Source organism: Rhipicephalus sanguineus, chromosome 2 (genome assembly GCF_013339695.2).
Source record: "Rhipicephalus sanguineus isolate Rsan-2018 chromosome 2, BIME_Rsan_1.4, whole genome shotgun sequence".
Lineage (NCBI taxonomy): Eukaryota > Metazoa > Arthropoda > Arachnida > Ixodida > Ixodidae > Rhipicephalus > Rhipicephalus sanguineus.
In genome coordinates, this window is record NC_051177.1 from 135,011,232 (window position 1) to 135,027,011 (window position 15,780).

General features: G+C 45.0%; 1 protein-coding gene across 1 annotated transcript in view; it reads right to left on the reverse strand.

Moving 5' to 3' along the window:
* Positions 1-1,180: 1,180 nt before the first annotated feature.
* The window catches only part of LOC119381889 (neprilysin-1), a 30,287-nt gene continuing 15,687 nt past the window's right edge, over positions 1,181-15,780 (reverse strand). Inside the window, exons 4-7 of the mRNA XM_037649641.1 lie at positions 8,166-8,433; positions 4,373-4,617; positions 3,170-3,452; positions 1,181-1,477 (exon numbers count right to left, since the gene is read on the reverse strand). Of these exons, the coding sequence (XP_037505569.1) occupies positions 1,181-1,477; positions 3,170-3,452; positions 4,373-4,617; positions 8,166-8,433 (1,093 nt within the window). The remainder of the gene's footprint in view (positions 1,478-3,169; positions 3,453-4,372; positions 4,618-8,165; positions 8,434-15,780) is intronic.

Sequence of the window (15,780 nt, forward strand, 5' to 3'; positions counted from 1 at the left end):
AGCCACAAGCAGGCATGCCAAAGAGAAACACACACGGTATACAGAACTACCTTCACGAAAGAAAGCGTACAGTGCCAACGCAACCATTCCTGCATCACTGTACAACCAGATCGCATAACCCTGTTGACATCACACGCAGACACAACCATCGCACCACGTCCCAAAGCTTTGGGCGAACGCTGGCAAATGGGATTTGCGCATACGGGAGTGTTATATTCACGAAAGGCAGATGGGGCGCTCTCATCAAGAACCGCCGGCGATGAGCATCTCCATCGTCAATTGCAGAAAAGAGGAAGCGGAACAGAAGTGCCACACGGAGTGCTTGGCATTTGGTACTACAGATAGGGTCTCGACGTTAGCGCGCGATGTACACGTCCCATGTGTTTGTACTGCACTTTCCGGGGAGGAAAAAAACATCACGAAATAAAAAGCTTAATGAACACACACACACACACACACACACACACACACACACACACACACACACACACACACACACACACACACACACACACACACACACACACACACACACGCACACACACGCACACACACACACACACACACGCAGGCGCAGACGCAGATACACACAAGCACAATGGCACGTTACTGGATGTGCCTTGCGCTGCCGAGATCGTAATCACGGTAGTCGATCTTTTTGCCTCCCCTTGCACACGATCTGCGGCATTCTTCTTGACCATGGGGGAAAGCAAAACATACGTGAGAATTGTATGGCAGTCGACGGTGGCGGTAAGGCGCATCGCGATAGGGGGGTAAATGTGATGCCGCAGAGGCCTCAAACAGAACAAACGCGAAAGCCACGTATTCAAGCTATAAGGCGACGCAACGCATATGCGGCTCGTCCTACATTGATATATATATATATATATATATATATATATATATATATATATATATATATATATATATATATATATATATATATATATATATATATATATATATACAGATGTATACTATCTGTATAGTATACAGATAGTATCATTTCCGTCATAAAATAACATGACGTCACATGCATCTATTCAGGTCGCATTCATCATTTCATACATACACGAAGCAGCTAAGTACAGCAGTTCCACTTAGAGGCCGTCCTCAGTGCCCGCATGAAATACTATAGGGTGTCGGGGTGGGAGGGAAGGTGAAGCGCAGAGCGATGCAGTCATACGTAAGCGCATCGGTTTCCGAGGTTCATTGCGCTACCCAGTGGACAAGTGAAGGTTTCTGCGAAATATGAGAAGCTCTTGAGCGGTATGTTGCAAAGCGTGTCCCTCGGCATGGCGCTGCCGCCGCACTGGATGAAGCAGAACGAGATAAAGAAGAGCATGTCCTCCGAGTATTCTTCGAGTCCAGGCAGCCGCCGGTCCTGCAAGTACACCTCGGAGCGGTACGCCGACCACAGCGCCGCACTGCCGCCGAAAAGCAGGAAGGCCTCCTCCATGTTCTCAACGGTGTCCACCTGTGACAACGAGAAAGGCAGAGAAAATCGATGAGTGTGTTGGAAACGGCGAATGTATGGAAATAGAAATGCACATGCACTTTAATCTCGGTAAAGATGAGCCAAGTTATTTCGCTGCATTTCACAATTCATCATAGTGTCGGTAGGCTAAGTAATTAAATTAGATATTTTAATGAGTTTGATATAAATGAGTTGCTTTGCATTTATGGGCTATAGAAATCACTCGTATATTCATATGATTTGAGCGTACATTTTGGCTATCGGGACTACGGATATTTATTTATTATTTGTTCGGTATAATCACAAAGCGAAAGAGAAATTGCAGTATACGCAGTAAATTCAGAAGTTTACCATACAGTTACAGGTGAGCATAGGAAAGCTATATCAATACAATTAGTATACATGATGGAAACGGGTACAATACAAAGCAACGCAATACAAAGCAAATAAAAGCTATTTTCGTTGGGAAGTGAGTTTCCCCATGTAGCTGCTATAGTATGAACCACTCAATGTACAAAAATGTCACAGTTTCGCTGCAACGGCGCAGCAATGAATGCGACAGCAAAAAAATGCAATGTAACGCAAAGAATGGAAAGCAGCTCGAAATTTCCAGCGCGTCGCTCAAGCGCAAAGGACGCACGAAAAGAACACACACAGGGCGAGCGCGAACTATCAAGTGCCCCAGTTGTTACTTATTTCCGTTTGAACAGCGTGCTCGTTTCGCAAACGCGGCCGCTGGAGCGAGCGAAGTGACCTTTGTACGCTCTGTAACTCCAGCGCGGACATCGCGGTGAAAGCGCAAGACATACAACCCACCTGCTGCCTCCACGAGGCGCACGCAGGCGACCACGCCCCGTAGGGCGAAGTGCACCTGGGCGCGCGCGCGCAACGCTACGTGCGGGGCGACGACTTTAAAGCACGCCCCTCGCGCACATCGCGTCATCTCGCTGGTGAGTAAGAAAGCACGCTGATGTATATGGCGTATATAAATAGCTTGCCGTTAGCATGCTGAAAGACGGTACTGTTCGTGGCCTAGCCGTCTAACGCCGCGCGCAGCGGAGCGAGAGGTAGGCCGTTCGATTCTGCGCGTCGGAAAGTATTTCTGAATTATTTTTCTCTGTGGCTTTTATATATATGGACATACACATATACATATACGGTGCATGACGGCGGCGACGGCGACGGCAAAAACCAGCCGATACTGTCCATATAATTGTTATCGGAAACAAAAATTTGGACCATCTCCCCGAAGGGAACCCTGATGGGATGCGAAGCAGCAGCTTTGCGCACGGGTGGCGTCACAGCTTGAACGGCGCTAACGCGGGTGCTGCGGTGAGCGCTGGAAGATTCGTTTGAAGCGAAAGTCGGTGTAGCGTTTACTGGTGTAAACGTTTGTCTGAAACGCAGACACGGGAGGCGAGCGGGTGTTGGAGCCGGCAGCTGCGGGCGCTCCGGCGGGTGAGGGAGAGAGTGAGGTACGCGCGCACCTGCGAAAGCAGCGTGCGAGGGGAGCGTGACGTCAACGCCCAGCTGCGGCGTGACCTACTTGGCACCGCTCCAACACCTGCGCCGAGGGAAGCGCGTTGCCTCCCGTTTGTGCGGACGGAGGGACAGCGTTGCACATGCTAGTCAAAGAGCTGCTTCGCATCTAAAAAAGAACGGATAGCAAAAGCGTAAGATTAGCCAACTCACCTTGAATATTAAGCGTTCGATGCACGTCCGTGCACTGTTAAGCTTATCTCGCTGCACAGGGCCGAGTTCGTCGCGCGTATCGTAGAAGGCCTCGAACAGCGCCTCAGAGACCAGAGACCCGATGGCTCCGTACCGTAGGCCCGAGCTGGTCTGCTCGTCGTAGATGGGCAGCGTGGCAGCTATTGGCGACACCACCACCGTACGGCAGGCCCGGTCGTAGAAGCGATAGTAGTTGCGCCGGTCCAGCTTTGGGGCATAGCAGCCACCGATCCATATTGTGCGCCTAAAATTGGTAGCGTTGACGAACGGAAACAATGTGCTATAAATATGCTGCAGAGGAATGCAGCATAGGGCAGGAGGGAGCGATGGTCATTTTTTCTTGGTAAGGAAAGTGCTAGCGCAGATCACATGAGAGAACAGGCAGGCTACGTTCCGGGCCGTGAACGAGATCCCGATAATTGTCAAAAGTCGCGTGGGAGCGGTTGATGTCCGGCAAGAAATTTAATAATGTCAGTTAGAATGATGTGTACTCTGCACCTGAGATAAAATAAGTTATCGGGGATATTGCGATTGTTTACAGCTGTCGTTACTCAAGACAGCCAGGACAAGAACCACGTTGTTTAATTGCATTTGTATAACCTCCATATGTATCAACATATTTAACTATTGTTTATTTAATAAGGGAACAATTAGTACCAACGTTCATTTGCTAACTTCCTATAAGCCTTGAGCTCCGTCAGGCATACGAAGTTAATCAGCCAAACTTAAACTTAGTATTCTGTAACTCAGACGGCAGACCAGCACAGGCAATGAAGACCTCATAGTGGAGCTCAAACACACTTGCCTACATGCTTCGCACCTCCACAATTTCTCTTTTCTGAAGGCGAGGCCAACAGGCAGACCGCGATCATGCCTTGTCAATATGATAGTAGCAGCCACTTCCACAATGCACGAGGGGGCGCTAAAGCTGTCAAAGCTACTTATGCGGCTTACAACAGTTTGCAATAGCATTGATGTGCCCACAAAAAGCGCTTTTTTTTCTATCTGCACGTCATTGAAGCTGGCCGATACGTTTTTTCTAAAAATAATAGGAAAACGAAAAAAAACAACAACAACAATAATCTATGATACTTGCGACACCAAGCATGCATCATTTACAACTCTGCTTTTAGATCGTCTAATACGTATCCCAAATATGCTCGCCTGAACGCAATCGTGCGCCGGTAGTTTGTGAGCACAGAGTCTCCCATTTCCGGGAGAACGTCCGCGGTGGCTAGCTCGAGTTCGGCAACACTCAGAAAAGGGTCAATGTCGCCAAACAAGTGAGGCCGTGTTGTGAACTTGGAGAAGTCGTGGGCTGGCTCCGAGCCGTTGCTCGTGAATTTCGTCAGCGTAATGTTGAGAGGGTAGTCGATGTTCTTTGTTATACGACGGATGTCCTCTTGAGCCTGGGAACATATGGGAAAGCAATGTTGAAACCAGATCACGCTCTGCTCGCATCACGGATCACCTTCATTTCACGACTACGTATGTCAAAGTGAGAAAAAAATATATGACAGCGGCTAAGCGCGGAACCAAGTGAGTCAAAGTGTTGGTGGTAGGGTCGTGACTTGCTCGGGCTTTGGCACCGTTACTTGACGACGCTAGAATATACAGGGTGTTTCGAGAAATGTGCCCGCATGACACCAAAAATAAGGGAAACAGAATATTTGCTTGCTGCCTACTTAATAACTTTTCTGTGGGGGGGGGGGGTCATCTTAAGCTTACTAGACACAGCAATTTCGGCAGTAATTAAAAAAATGGATTATTTACCTTTTTAATTAGCGGATACAGGCGGTCGGGTCAAATGGGAGAATTGCTGTACTTCCTCCGAAGAGGCCGTTGCCTCTTTGAGATTTTGCAAAATCGACCTCCGTTAAGTATTGCGGAGCGATGAAACCCAACCAAGTTCACCGGCGAGACCGAAACCGAAGCTTCGATGAGCGCAACGAGCGGACGACCATAATGACTTCACTCTTCGCGACGGCGATTGCAGTTGTGTTAGTGATTGTGCGTTTGTTGACATACCTGCGCCATAAGTTCTCTAGTCGTAAACGAAACACATACGACCACGAAGCGAAGTCGATCGACGATTAATACCATGACGCTTGCTGATTCTGGTTGTCTCAAAAGAGTACACGAGTTGCGCTCTTCCATGTTAAGCTTTTGGTTTCGCCGGCGAAACTGGTCTGATTTCATTTTTCGCTAACAATTACCAGCGGCAGCAGGCTATTTCGCGGGCAGGGCTGAAATTTTCCCACCAGACCCGACCGCCTGCGTGCACTAAAAAAAGAAGGGAATTAAAGTAATTTATTGAATTACTGTCCTGATTGATGCATCTACTCATCCTAAGATGCCTGCCGCCACAGAAAAAGTAATTATGAAGCCAGCGTGAAAATATATGAGTTTCCTTATTTTTCAGTCTTCAGGCTCGTCGGTCACGTGTCGTCAAACACACACACACACACACACACACACACACACACACACACACACACACACACACACACACACACATATATATATATATATATATATATATATATATATATATATATATATATATATATATATATATATATATATATATATATATATATATATACGGTGTTTCAAGAAATGTGTGCAACCTTCTCAAAAAATCAGGAAAATGCGATATTTGCTCGGGCCTTTCAGAATTGCTTTTTCTGTAGCGGCAGGAATCTTAAGGTAGTTAAGGACATCATTTAGGACAGTAATTAAGAAAGTTAAATCTATAACTTTTTAATTAGTGGAGTTAGGTGATTGTGTCAAATGGGAGAGTTGAAGTTCTTCATGCGAGGAACCCATCCGAGCTTTGAGATTTCGAAAAAGCGTCCTCTAGTAATTGTTGTGCCGTAATGAAATTCAACGAATTGCAACGGCTTTCAATAGCGAAAGCCATCGAATTCTGTTGAATTTCATTACTTCGTAATTATTACTGGAGGCCGCTTTTTCGAAATCTCAATGTTGGGATGGGTATCTGGTGGCACGAAGAACTTCAATTGCCCAATTTGTCACAGTCACATAACTCCGCTAATTAAAAAGTTAATTAATTTAACTTTCTTAATTACTGTCTCAAGTCATGTGTCTAACCATCTTAAGATGCCTAGCGCTACAGAAAAAGTCATCCACTCATTTTGGACGTCTCATTAGAACATGGCAGTTGCGTTCTTCCATGTTTCTGTTTAGGTTTCGCCATTGAATTTGGTTGAATTTCATTACTTCGTAATTATTACTGGATGCCACTTTTTCGAAATCTCAAAGTTGGGTTTGGTTTCTGGCATGAATAACTTCAATTCTGCCATTTGACACAACCACCTAACTGCACTAATTAAAAAGTTAATTAATGTAACTTTTTTAATTACAGTCCCAAATTATTTCTTTAACAATCTTAAAATTCCTGCCACTACAGAAAAACCAATTCTGAAGGCAGCTGTCAAATATCGCATTTTCCTGATTTTTGGAGAAGGTTGGACACATTTCTTGAAACACCCTGTATATATATATTATGACACTAAAATCTCCTTAATTCGTTCCGCAAGCCGTATAATTCGGATGACCCTCGGGGCCCGTCGAGCGCGAAGCGCCGCAAATTTGCGACACCAAAGAAGAAAAACAGCTTTCGCGGACAGCCGAAACATCCGCGGGCCTTTAGAAATGCGTGGTTGCCACCCATGATCGCGTTGTTGCTCCGGGATAAAGTATAGGTTGGGAGTACGTTTCGGATTAAGGCACGCGGAGAGGTGGGGGGGGGGGGGGGGCTTCTGAGCCGCGTTCACGTTATGAGGGAAGTCTCACATGACGAAAACTGCTGCTTTTGCACTGCTGCTCTCATGCAAAAGAATTACCTGATTTACATATTCCTGCAGAAAATAAAAATGTGTTGATGTAATTGACCTTTCTGTTTTGTTTCCTTCATGCTTTCAATAATTCGGCATTCGGTTAATTCCGACAGTGTTCCCGGTCTTGTGAAATCTGAATCAACGAGCTTTTAATATATATATATATATATATATATATATATATATATATATATATATATATATATATATATATATATATATATATATATCGCTGCGTATGAAAGGTATTACGACTACGATTGATGCCCGTCATCCACGTAACATTGCAATGGCCAAGTTGCATCGAATTAGGATAGTCCGAGCACGATCATTGTCCGTAGTAGGATACAACTATGGTAGACGGCACCATTTCCTCCTGCAATGCCGATACATAAAAGCTTGCAGCAATGGGCTCGCTCTATGTTGACGACAGGAGGCGCACGGCCGGTGACCCCACCTTGGGAGGACACTGTCGAGTGCCTAAGCGGGACAATGTTTTTATTTGCCAAGGCAGTCGGCTGCAGCACATTTTTCCGGTGCCAGTACCGACTTTTTAAGTTGCACCGAAATATAGAAAAAGTTTACTGCTCGGATGAACTATCAGCATAACTGACCCACCGCTTTCTTCATGCAAGTCTTGTCGAGACCGGGAATAAAGTATCGTCTTTGCAATTGGTTCTCAGATATCTTGAGCTCGTCACTTAATATCTGCGCTTGCTGTCATCTTTCGGGGACCACGATTTCTGTTCACAAATCATCGACCCTCTGACAAAAATTATTTCCTCAAGTGTTCTTTTTAGGTCGTCTATTCTTTTGCGCCACAAAAACTATAGCTGGTGGTGGTAGTGGTTTGAAGAGGAAAAGTCGCCTAATTCCTGCAGCCCGGTCGGGAGCACGTCGCAGCACCCTAGCTGGCATGTAAAAATATCTACCACTAATGCAATAAAATATCCTTGCCACTTCGGCTGCTTCATTCACTATCAGAAGCACGTGACAATTTGCAAGGATAATGTGTATCGGTGGTCGTTGAGCAAGTCAGCACTAGATCTTGCAAGATATAGTTCTGTAAAACCATAACAAAACGCAGAGCTCACCTCATCTGCTACGTTGAGCTGCACGAAAGCTGCCGGCATGGCCTGACCAAGCAATTTCTCCATGAAGATTAAACATCGCGTCTCAACAACACGCCCAGCCAGGGTTGATGTGGTGCTGCCGACTATCGCATCTGACAGCTCGGCGCTGAAGAGCGGTCCAAGGTGGAAGATTGTCATCCATGCCAGGTACACGACCAAGGACTCATCGCTGAACTTGGCCAGGGCCGAGTTAAGAGCGCGGAAGAAAGCTGGGTCCCTGAGGTGGAATCTGTGGGGATGATAATCTTATAATCACATTACTTGCGTTTGTGTACTTAGCACCGCTAGTGAGTGTTGGCGGTAACGCGTTACAAGTAACGGCGTTACCAGTAACGCGTTACGTTTTTCTGTAACTTAGTAACGTACTCGTTCCAATTTAGGAACTCTAACGTGTAACGTACTTACGTTAACATTTTTCGGTAACGTGTGGTGTCAAGTTACTAGTTGCTTTTTCATTCTGTAGGTGTGCCGTTTTCGCAGAGCTCGCCCCGACGAATGATTTTGTCGCAGCGTCCGACTGCTGTCGGGCCCGCCAGGCATTGATGAAGAAAGCGCGGGCGGAATTGCTTTTGTTTGTGGAAATTGCGGGGACCAATTTCTTAAGACTGCCGACTCCCTGTTGGGAGGGTTGGGCCATCGCCACACAAAGATTGAAGAAAGCCGCGTAATTCGCCATGAGAAACTGTATGGACATGCTTCTCGCGGAAGTAGCAGGTAGATTGCTGGCACCTGCTCCTTTTCGTGCCCAAAAGTCACGCCTCCCGAAGAGAAAGAGCAAGCGCTAGTTTACTCCATACCACGTGCTGATCGTGAAACTTCGTACGTGGGGGAAACAAAGAACTTCACCGAGAGGCTGCAACAACATAAAAACGACGTCGGGAAGCTCGAGTGACAAAGGAGTACACTCGCTGAGCACAGCATGGTGAACGACCACCGCATCGATTTCGACAACTCCCGTGTCGTCGACTTAAAATTCTTTTTGTGGAATTCTGGTTCATCCAGGCGACAGCCGGTAACGTCAACCGGTCCACAGGTGCACCGCCGATCGAGAGTCTGCCTTATCGCGGAGAATAGGCGTGACCACACGGCTGGATGAAAACCTTGAAAAAGAATGCGAGAGGGACGCGAAACGTCGAATTTTTGTCTTGTAACACACACACAAAAAAAACCTTTTTACTCGCTACCTTGTTTGGCGTCCCTCTGTTTCAACCAAAGCACATTAATACCGCTGTCACACGAACAGCTTTAACCGCGGTTAGGCTAACTACGGTTACGGCTAACCACGGTTACAGCTACACGACTACACGGCAGACATAACCGCAGATGGTCTCCTTACCGTGGCTATTGCAAACGGGTGATTCCACAAGAGATCGACACGGATCCGAAAATAGATATTTTAGATTTCATTGATTTCAGTATTTTATATTTTATGCATGTACCACCCAGTAGCTCGAAAAGGAACGTAATTTTCTTATTAACTGCATAATTTACGCGGAAAAAATATAGAACATATTCAGTGCGCAGGGACCCATTTCATTACCAGTCGATCTTGAACGTTCACGACGTTGTAAAACACAAATATTACCATTACAAAGAAGACATTTTGTATATGAAATGTATGCGCTACAATGAGTAAAGTAGCATTGTTTGAAACTTGTAGAGCGAAGCAAACTGTTTTTGAAAAAAAATGTCTAAATATGCGACATTTAATTATAGTCGCCACAAACTTGTTAAGGCCTATGAACTTTGTTTTAAAAATTAATTTTGCTTCCTTTTATTTGCATCTGCAGTGGAGGTTCCGGTTATTTAACTCTTGAGCGAGCCAGTCTGATCGTGAACACACTCACATAAACGCTCGCAATTCAATTTTTGCGGTAATTATACAGGTTAAAGTGAACAAAAAAATGTTTATGCACAGATATTTTTTTCGGTGACTTGCCCATTAAAGCAGTTCTTTACTACTACAAAATATGCGCATCTATTTCGCTAGTAGGAGCACACCGTCAGAATTATTGTAAATTTCTTGAGAGTTCATTGATGGTTTCTTTGCGAATAGCGTTGAGGATTGAATCTCATATTCTGTTTAATGCGTAAACAGGGGGTGGGTGCTCGAGCCGACGTTTCGACAAGTGGACCTGTCTTCTTCAAGGCTGGAACTGATTTCCTTGGCTATCGTGTGTATACGCTTCGTGCCCTCTCCAGAATGGGAGTGGGGGAGGGGGCAGGGAGAGGCCGCCGTGACGAACTGTGCGAGTCATATGGAAGGCGGCAAAAAAAGAACAAAAAGCGGGGAGAGGGGTGTGTACGTTTCGCTGAATGATTGTCAGTGGAAGCACGTGGCATTTTAAAAATAGTAGGTTGGAAATTCCTAGAAGAAGGGCTTAACTCTCGTTGGTTTTCGTTGTGTATGTACCATACCGAATGGATTCAAGAGCCTACTTAGAAATGTTAATACCTAAAGCCCCTAGATTTGTCCTTTTTACTTAAGTACCGACAACTGCCTCCTTTCCGGGCCCTCTCTCACGCGCAGCTGGCGTCCGACGCCATTTTCTTCCTAACTTGGAAGATTTACAAAGCCATGCGCGTCTAAGTGCATTAGCCACGCATCTTTCAGCGGACAATATGCTAACGCGGCGCACCTTTCTCCTCCCGTAAACCCCCTGTCATTAGTGAATGGGGGATCGCGTTTCACCGGGTGCCGGAAAAGCGTCAGGAAGAACATGGCTACCGAAAACGAGCGTTAGCCAATGAGATTCGTCGACGGCGCTTCAATGGTTGTCGGTACTTAAGAAAGAACAGGGAAAAATCTAGGGACTTTATTAATACCTGCTGGCTGGAGTGTATTGAACTTGTGAACAAGGTATGACTCTGTATCACTGACATTTACTACTAATAACATCCCCTATACTTTCCTTGGCATTATTGTCTGTTAGTTCTCATTATTATTGTGTATAACAAAGAAAAACGAGCCCTTAAACTTTCCACTTATTTCCTTAATTGATAGCGAGGGTCTCGTTCTGGCAGACCTGATGCTTTCAGGTAGTATGCGAGGGATTAATGGTCAGCTGCCAGCTCGTAATAAGTTCACGTGCTACGTGACGCCAGCAGGCAGAAAAAGAGTGTTCGACACTCGCCGTCATGGCTACTGGCGGCGCTGACTGACGCTCCCACGTTTAAATGCACATATTTACCCCATAAAGTGGACGGGGGGATGGCCGCCGCGGTAGCTCAGTTGGTAGAGCATCGGACGCGTTATTCGAAGGTCGCAGGATTGGTCCCTGCCCGCGGCAAGTTATCTTTTCGTCCACTTTTCCTTGTTCACATTTACGTTACATTTACTACTAATAACATCCCCTATACTTTCCTTCGCGTTATTGTCTGTTAGTTCTCATTATTATTGTGTGTAAAAAAGAAAAACGAGTCGTTAAAAATTTCCGCTTATTTCTGTATATTTTCTGTCTCTTGGGGACCGGAAGGATCTGTAACGACGACAGCGACTACGTTCGCCACTTAAGCAACCTAAAGGAAACATTAGTTAAAAGAAATTACCCGCAAGATGCTCTAAACAAGGTCTAAAAACAAACATGTCAACTAGATAGATAGGAAATCATCACTGGCTCAAAGGGCCCCCGTAGCACAGCCCAAACAGCCGCCAGCATTTATAGCCAAATACTCAAATGCGCTACCAAACATAAATATTATCCTCCGTAAGCATTACCCAGTACTGGCAAGCAACGAGCGCCTTAGAAAAGCGTTTCCCGGAGTACCAAAGGTCGTGTATCGCCGCAATAAAAATTTTAAGGACATGTTAGTGCACGTAAAAGTAAATCCTTATTCTACTGCCCGCATAACACCTTGTTCTCTTCCAAGATGTAAGACTTGTAAAGACCTTCAAGATGGCGTTATAGTTAAAAGCACCGGGAGTGATTACGGCCATCATATAAAATCTAGTTTCACCGGCACTAGTTCAAACCTTATCTACATGATCGAATGTTCATATTGTCAAAAATGGTACATTGGCGAAACGGGACAACCTGTTAATATTAGATTAAACGAGCATTGCGCGGACACGGCGAAGAATTTACCCAAAGCAGTGGCACAGCATTTTAATGTAGCAGGTCACAATTTCGAAGATCTCAAACTTTACATACTTCAGTCAAACTTCCGGTCTCCAAGGGACAGAAAATATACAGAGGAATACCTTATTGACAATTTCAATACACTCCAGCCAGCAGGTATTAACATTTCTTAGGGGGCTCTGGAATCGATTCCGTATGGTACATACACAACGAAAACCAATGAGAACTGATCCCTTCTTCTAGGGATTTCGAACCTACTATTGTTAAAATGCCACGTGTTTCCACTGACAATCATTCAGCGAAACGTACACCCTCCCCTCCGCTTTTTGTTCCTTTTTCTCCGCCTTTCTTATGACTCACACAGTTCGTCACGGCGGCCTCTCTTCCCCTCCCCAATCTGGAGAGGGCACGAAGCATATACACGCGATAGCTAAGGAAATCAGTTCCAGCCTTGAAGAAGACAAGTCCACTTGTCTAATCGTCGGCTCGAGCACCCACCCCCTGTTTACGAACTTTTTTCATCGCAAACTTCCATCTTCCATCTTCCACTTCCTGCCGTTTTTTTGGACATTCTCTATATGTGTACACGAGCACCCACCCCCCGTTTACGAACTTTTTTCATCGCAAGCTTCCAACTTCCACTTCCTGCCGTTTTTTTGGATATTCTCTATATGTGTACACGAGCACCCACCCCCTGTTTACGACTTTTTTTCATCGCAAACTTCCATCTTCCACTTCCTGCCGTTTTTTGGACATTCTCTATATGTGTACACGAGCACCCACCCCCTGTTTACGAACTTCTTTCATCGCAAGCTTCCATCTTCCACTTCCTGCCGTTTTTTTTGATATTCTCTATATGTGTACACGAGCACCCACCCCCCGTTTACGAACTTTTTTCATCGCAAACTTCCATCTTCCACTTCCTGCCGTTTTTTTGGATATTCTCTATATGTGTACACGAGCACCCACCCCCTGTTTACGAACTTTTTTCATCGCAAACTTCCATCTTCCACTTCCTGCCGTTTTTTTTGGATATTCTCTATATGTGTACACGAGCACCCACCCCCCGTTTACGAACTTTTTTCATCGCAAACTTCCATCTTCCACTTCCTGCCGTTTTTTTTGGATATTCTCTATATGTGTACACGAGCACCCACCCCCCGTTTACGAACTTTTTTCATCCGCAAACTTCCATCTTCCACTTCCTGCCGTTTTTTTTGGATATTCTCTATATGTGTACACGAGCACCCACCCCCTGTTTACGAACTTTTTTCATCGCAAACTTCCATCTTCCACTTCCTGCCGTTTTTTTTGATATTCTCTATATGTGTACACGAGCACCCACCCCCCGTTTACGAACTTTTTTCATCGCAAACTTCCATCTTCCACTTCCTGCCGTTTTTTTGGATATTCTCTATATGTGTACACGAGCACCCACCCCCTGTTTACGAACTTTTTTCATCGCAAACTTCCATCTTCCACTTCCTGCCGTTTTTTTTTGGATATTCTCTATATGTGTACACGAGCACCCACCCCCTGTTTACGAACTTCTTTCATCGCAAGCTTCCATCTCCCACTTCCTGCCGTTTTTTTTGGATATTCCCTATATGTGTACACGAGCACCCACCCCCCGTTTACGAACTTTTTTCATCGCAAACTTCCATCTTCCACTTCCTGCCGTTTTTTTTTGGATATTCTCTATATGTGTACACGAGCACCCACCCCCTGTTTACGAATTTTTTTCATCGCAAACTTCCATCTTCCACTTCCTGCCGTTTTTTTTTTTGGATATTCTCTATAATGTCACATTGAGAAAGATAGCTCCACCATGTGCCAGAGTCAGAAGCCATTACATGTAACTATACAGGCAACTTTAAGCCATTGTAACGTTGCTAAGATCCGGTACATTTGCGAAAATTAATACTCGTTGAATGAGCATTTTGGGTATATTCGTTGTTTGTGTTACAACTTTTATGTGAAACATAAAATTAAGATTTAAAATATTCTTATTGGGGGCTCCTGGAGCAATGACACACTGATTAAAATTTATGATTGCGGAGTAACGGCAGAGGTAACGTCTGTTACTTTTTTTCGGTAAAGGTAATAATAACGCGCGAAATTTTTTGTAGGTAACGGAGTGTGGTAACGCGTTCCTTTTTTATAGTGTGACGAGTAACGTATTTAGTTACTTTTTTTTCAGTAACGGCTACAACACTGCCGCTAGTACAACACGCTAACGACAAAAACACGTTTTCTGAAAATAGTAGACAAATAATGATGGATCGTTGTTACGAAGGCTCAACAAAAAAGGTAATTCAGCACATAGCACATTACTCGCTGTCAAAAGGAAGGAAAAATGCAAGAATGCGTACGAACGGCCGCCGATTTAGAGCACAGGACCTGTTAGTGTAACATTCGAGTGGTTTTAAAATTTGTAGCCCATATCAAAGAAGGACGGAAAAAATTCTTTCCTTTATTGACTGAATGACGTGATACGAAGATTGTCCATATAATAGGGTCCCATTTATTTTGGCATCGAAAAGCATGTTTATCGGCATTGAATAGTACATCTTCAGAAATATTACACTCCATATTTTTATACCTAATTTCCGTTGAGACCAGTGCATTTTTTTTCATGTGATGTACCATCTTCTCAGGGATCTAGTCTGTCACGTCATGAAGGTAGCTTAAATCCTGTTCTTTCAGCTTCTGTCCGGTTGTGAAATGCGACCCACACACACAGGTGTTTCTTCAATTCAGGGAAGAGATGTCGGAGCTTTGTCTGGGCTGTAGGGCAGGTTTGTGCAGGTATCCAATCAATGTATTGATGATGTCGTCTGTTACACTGGCGATCTGCGGACGAGCGTTTTCCTGTTGAACACGCACTACCTTCCTGAGCATGCCTCTCCTCTTGTTTGGAATCGCGCGGCATATTTCTGTCCCAAAAGACGCTCGCCATCACACTGCCCGCAGTGTTTCTTTGAACTGTCGCTGCTTGGGTGACTCTGGGTGTTTCCGTTGATGGGATTGTTGTTCAGTTTCCTGTGTCATTTAGTGGACCAACATCTTGCCCCCAATGACGATACAGTCCAAGAATTTCTCGCCATTGGTTTCGCACGTCTGAAGACATTCCTGGCCGCATCAACACGTTGCCGTTTGTGGTCTTCGGTAAGCATTCTCGCGATCCACCTTGCACAAATCTTGGCATATCCTATATATATATATATATGGTCCGTCAAAGAAATGTCAATGCAGGTCTTGCTCACGCCAGCGAACACCTCACGGAACTGTACCTCGCTTACATGCGCTGCACATTATTTCAATATCTTCTGACCCCTACCATTCCCTAAATTTCTTGTGAGCTAATTGTATGTCGTTGACTTTTCTTAATGCGACATGGACAATGGAGCGAAGTGAGGACCGTCTGTGGAAGCATCCCGGCCCGCTAATTCACGGGCAACGCTGTTGGCCTGGTCGTTTGGATTGTCATGGATGCA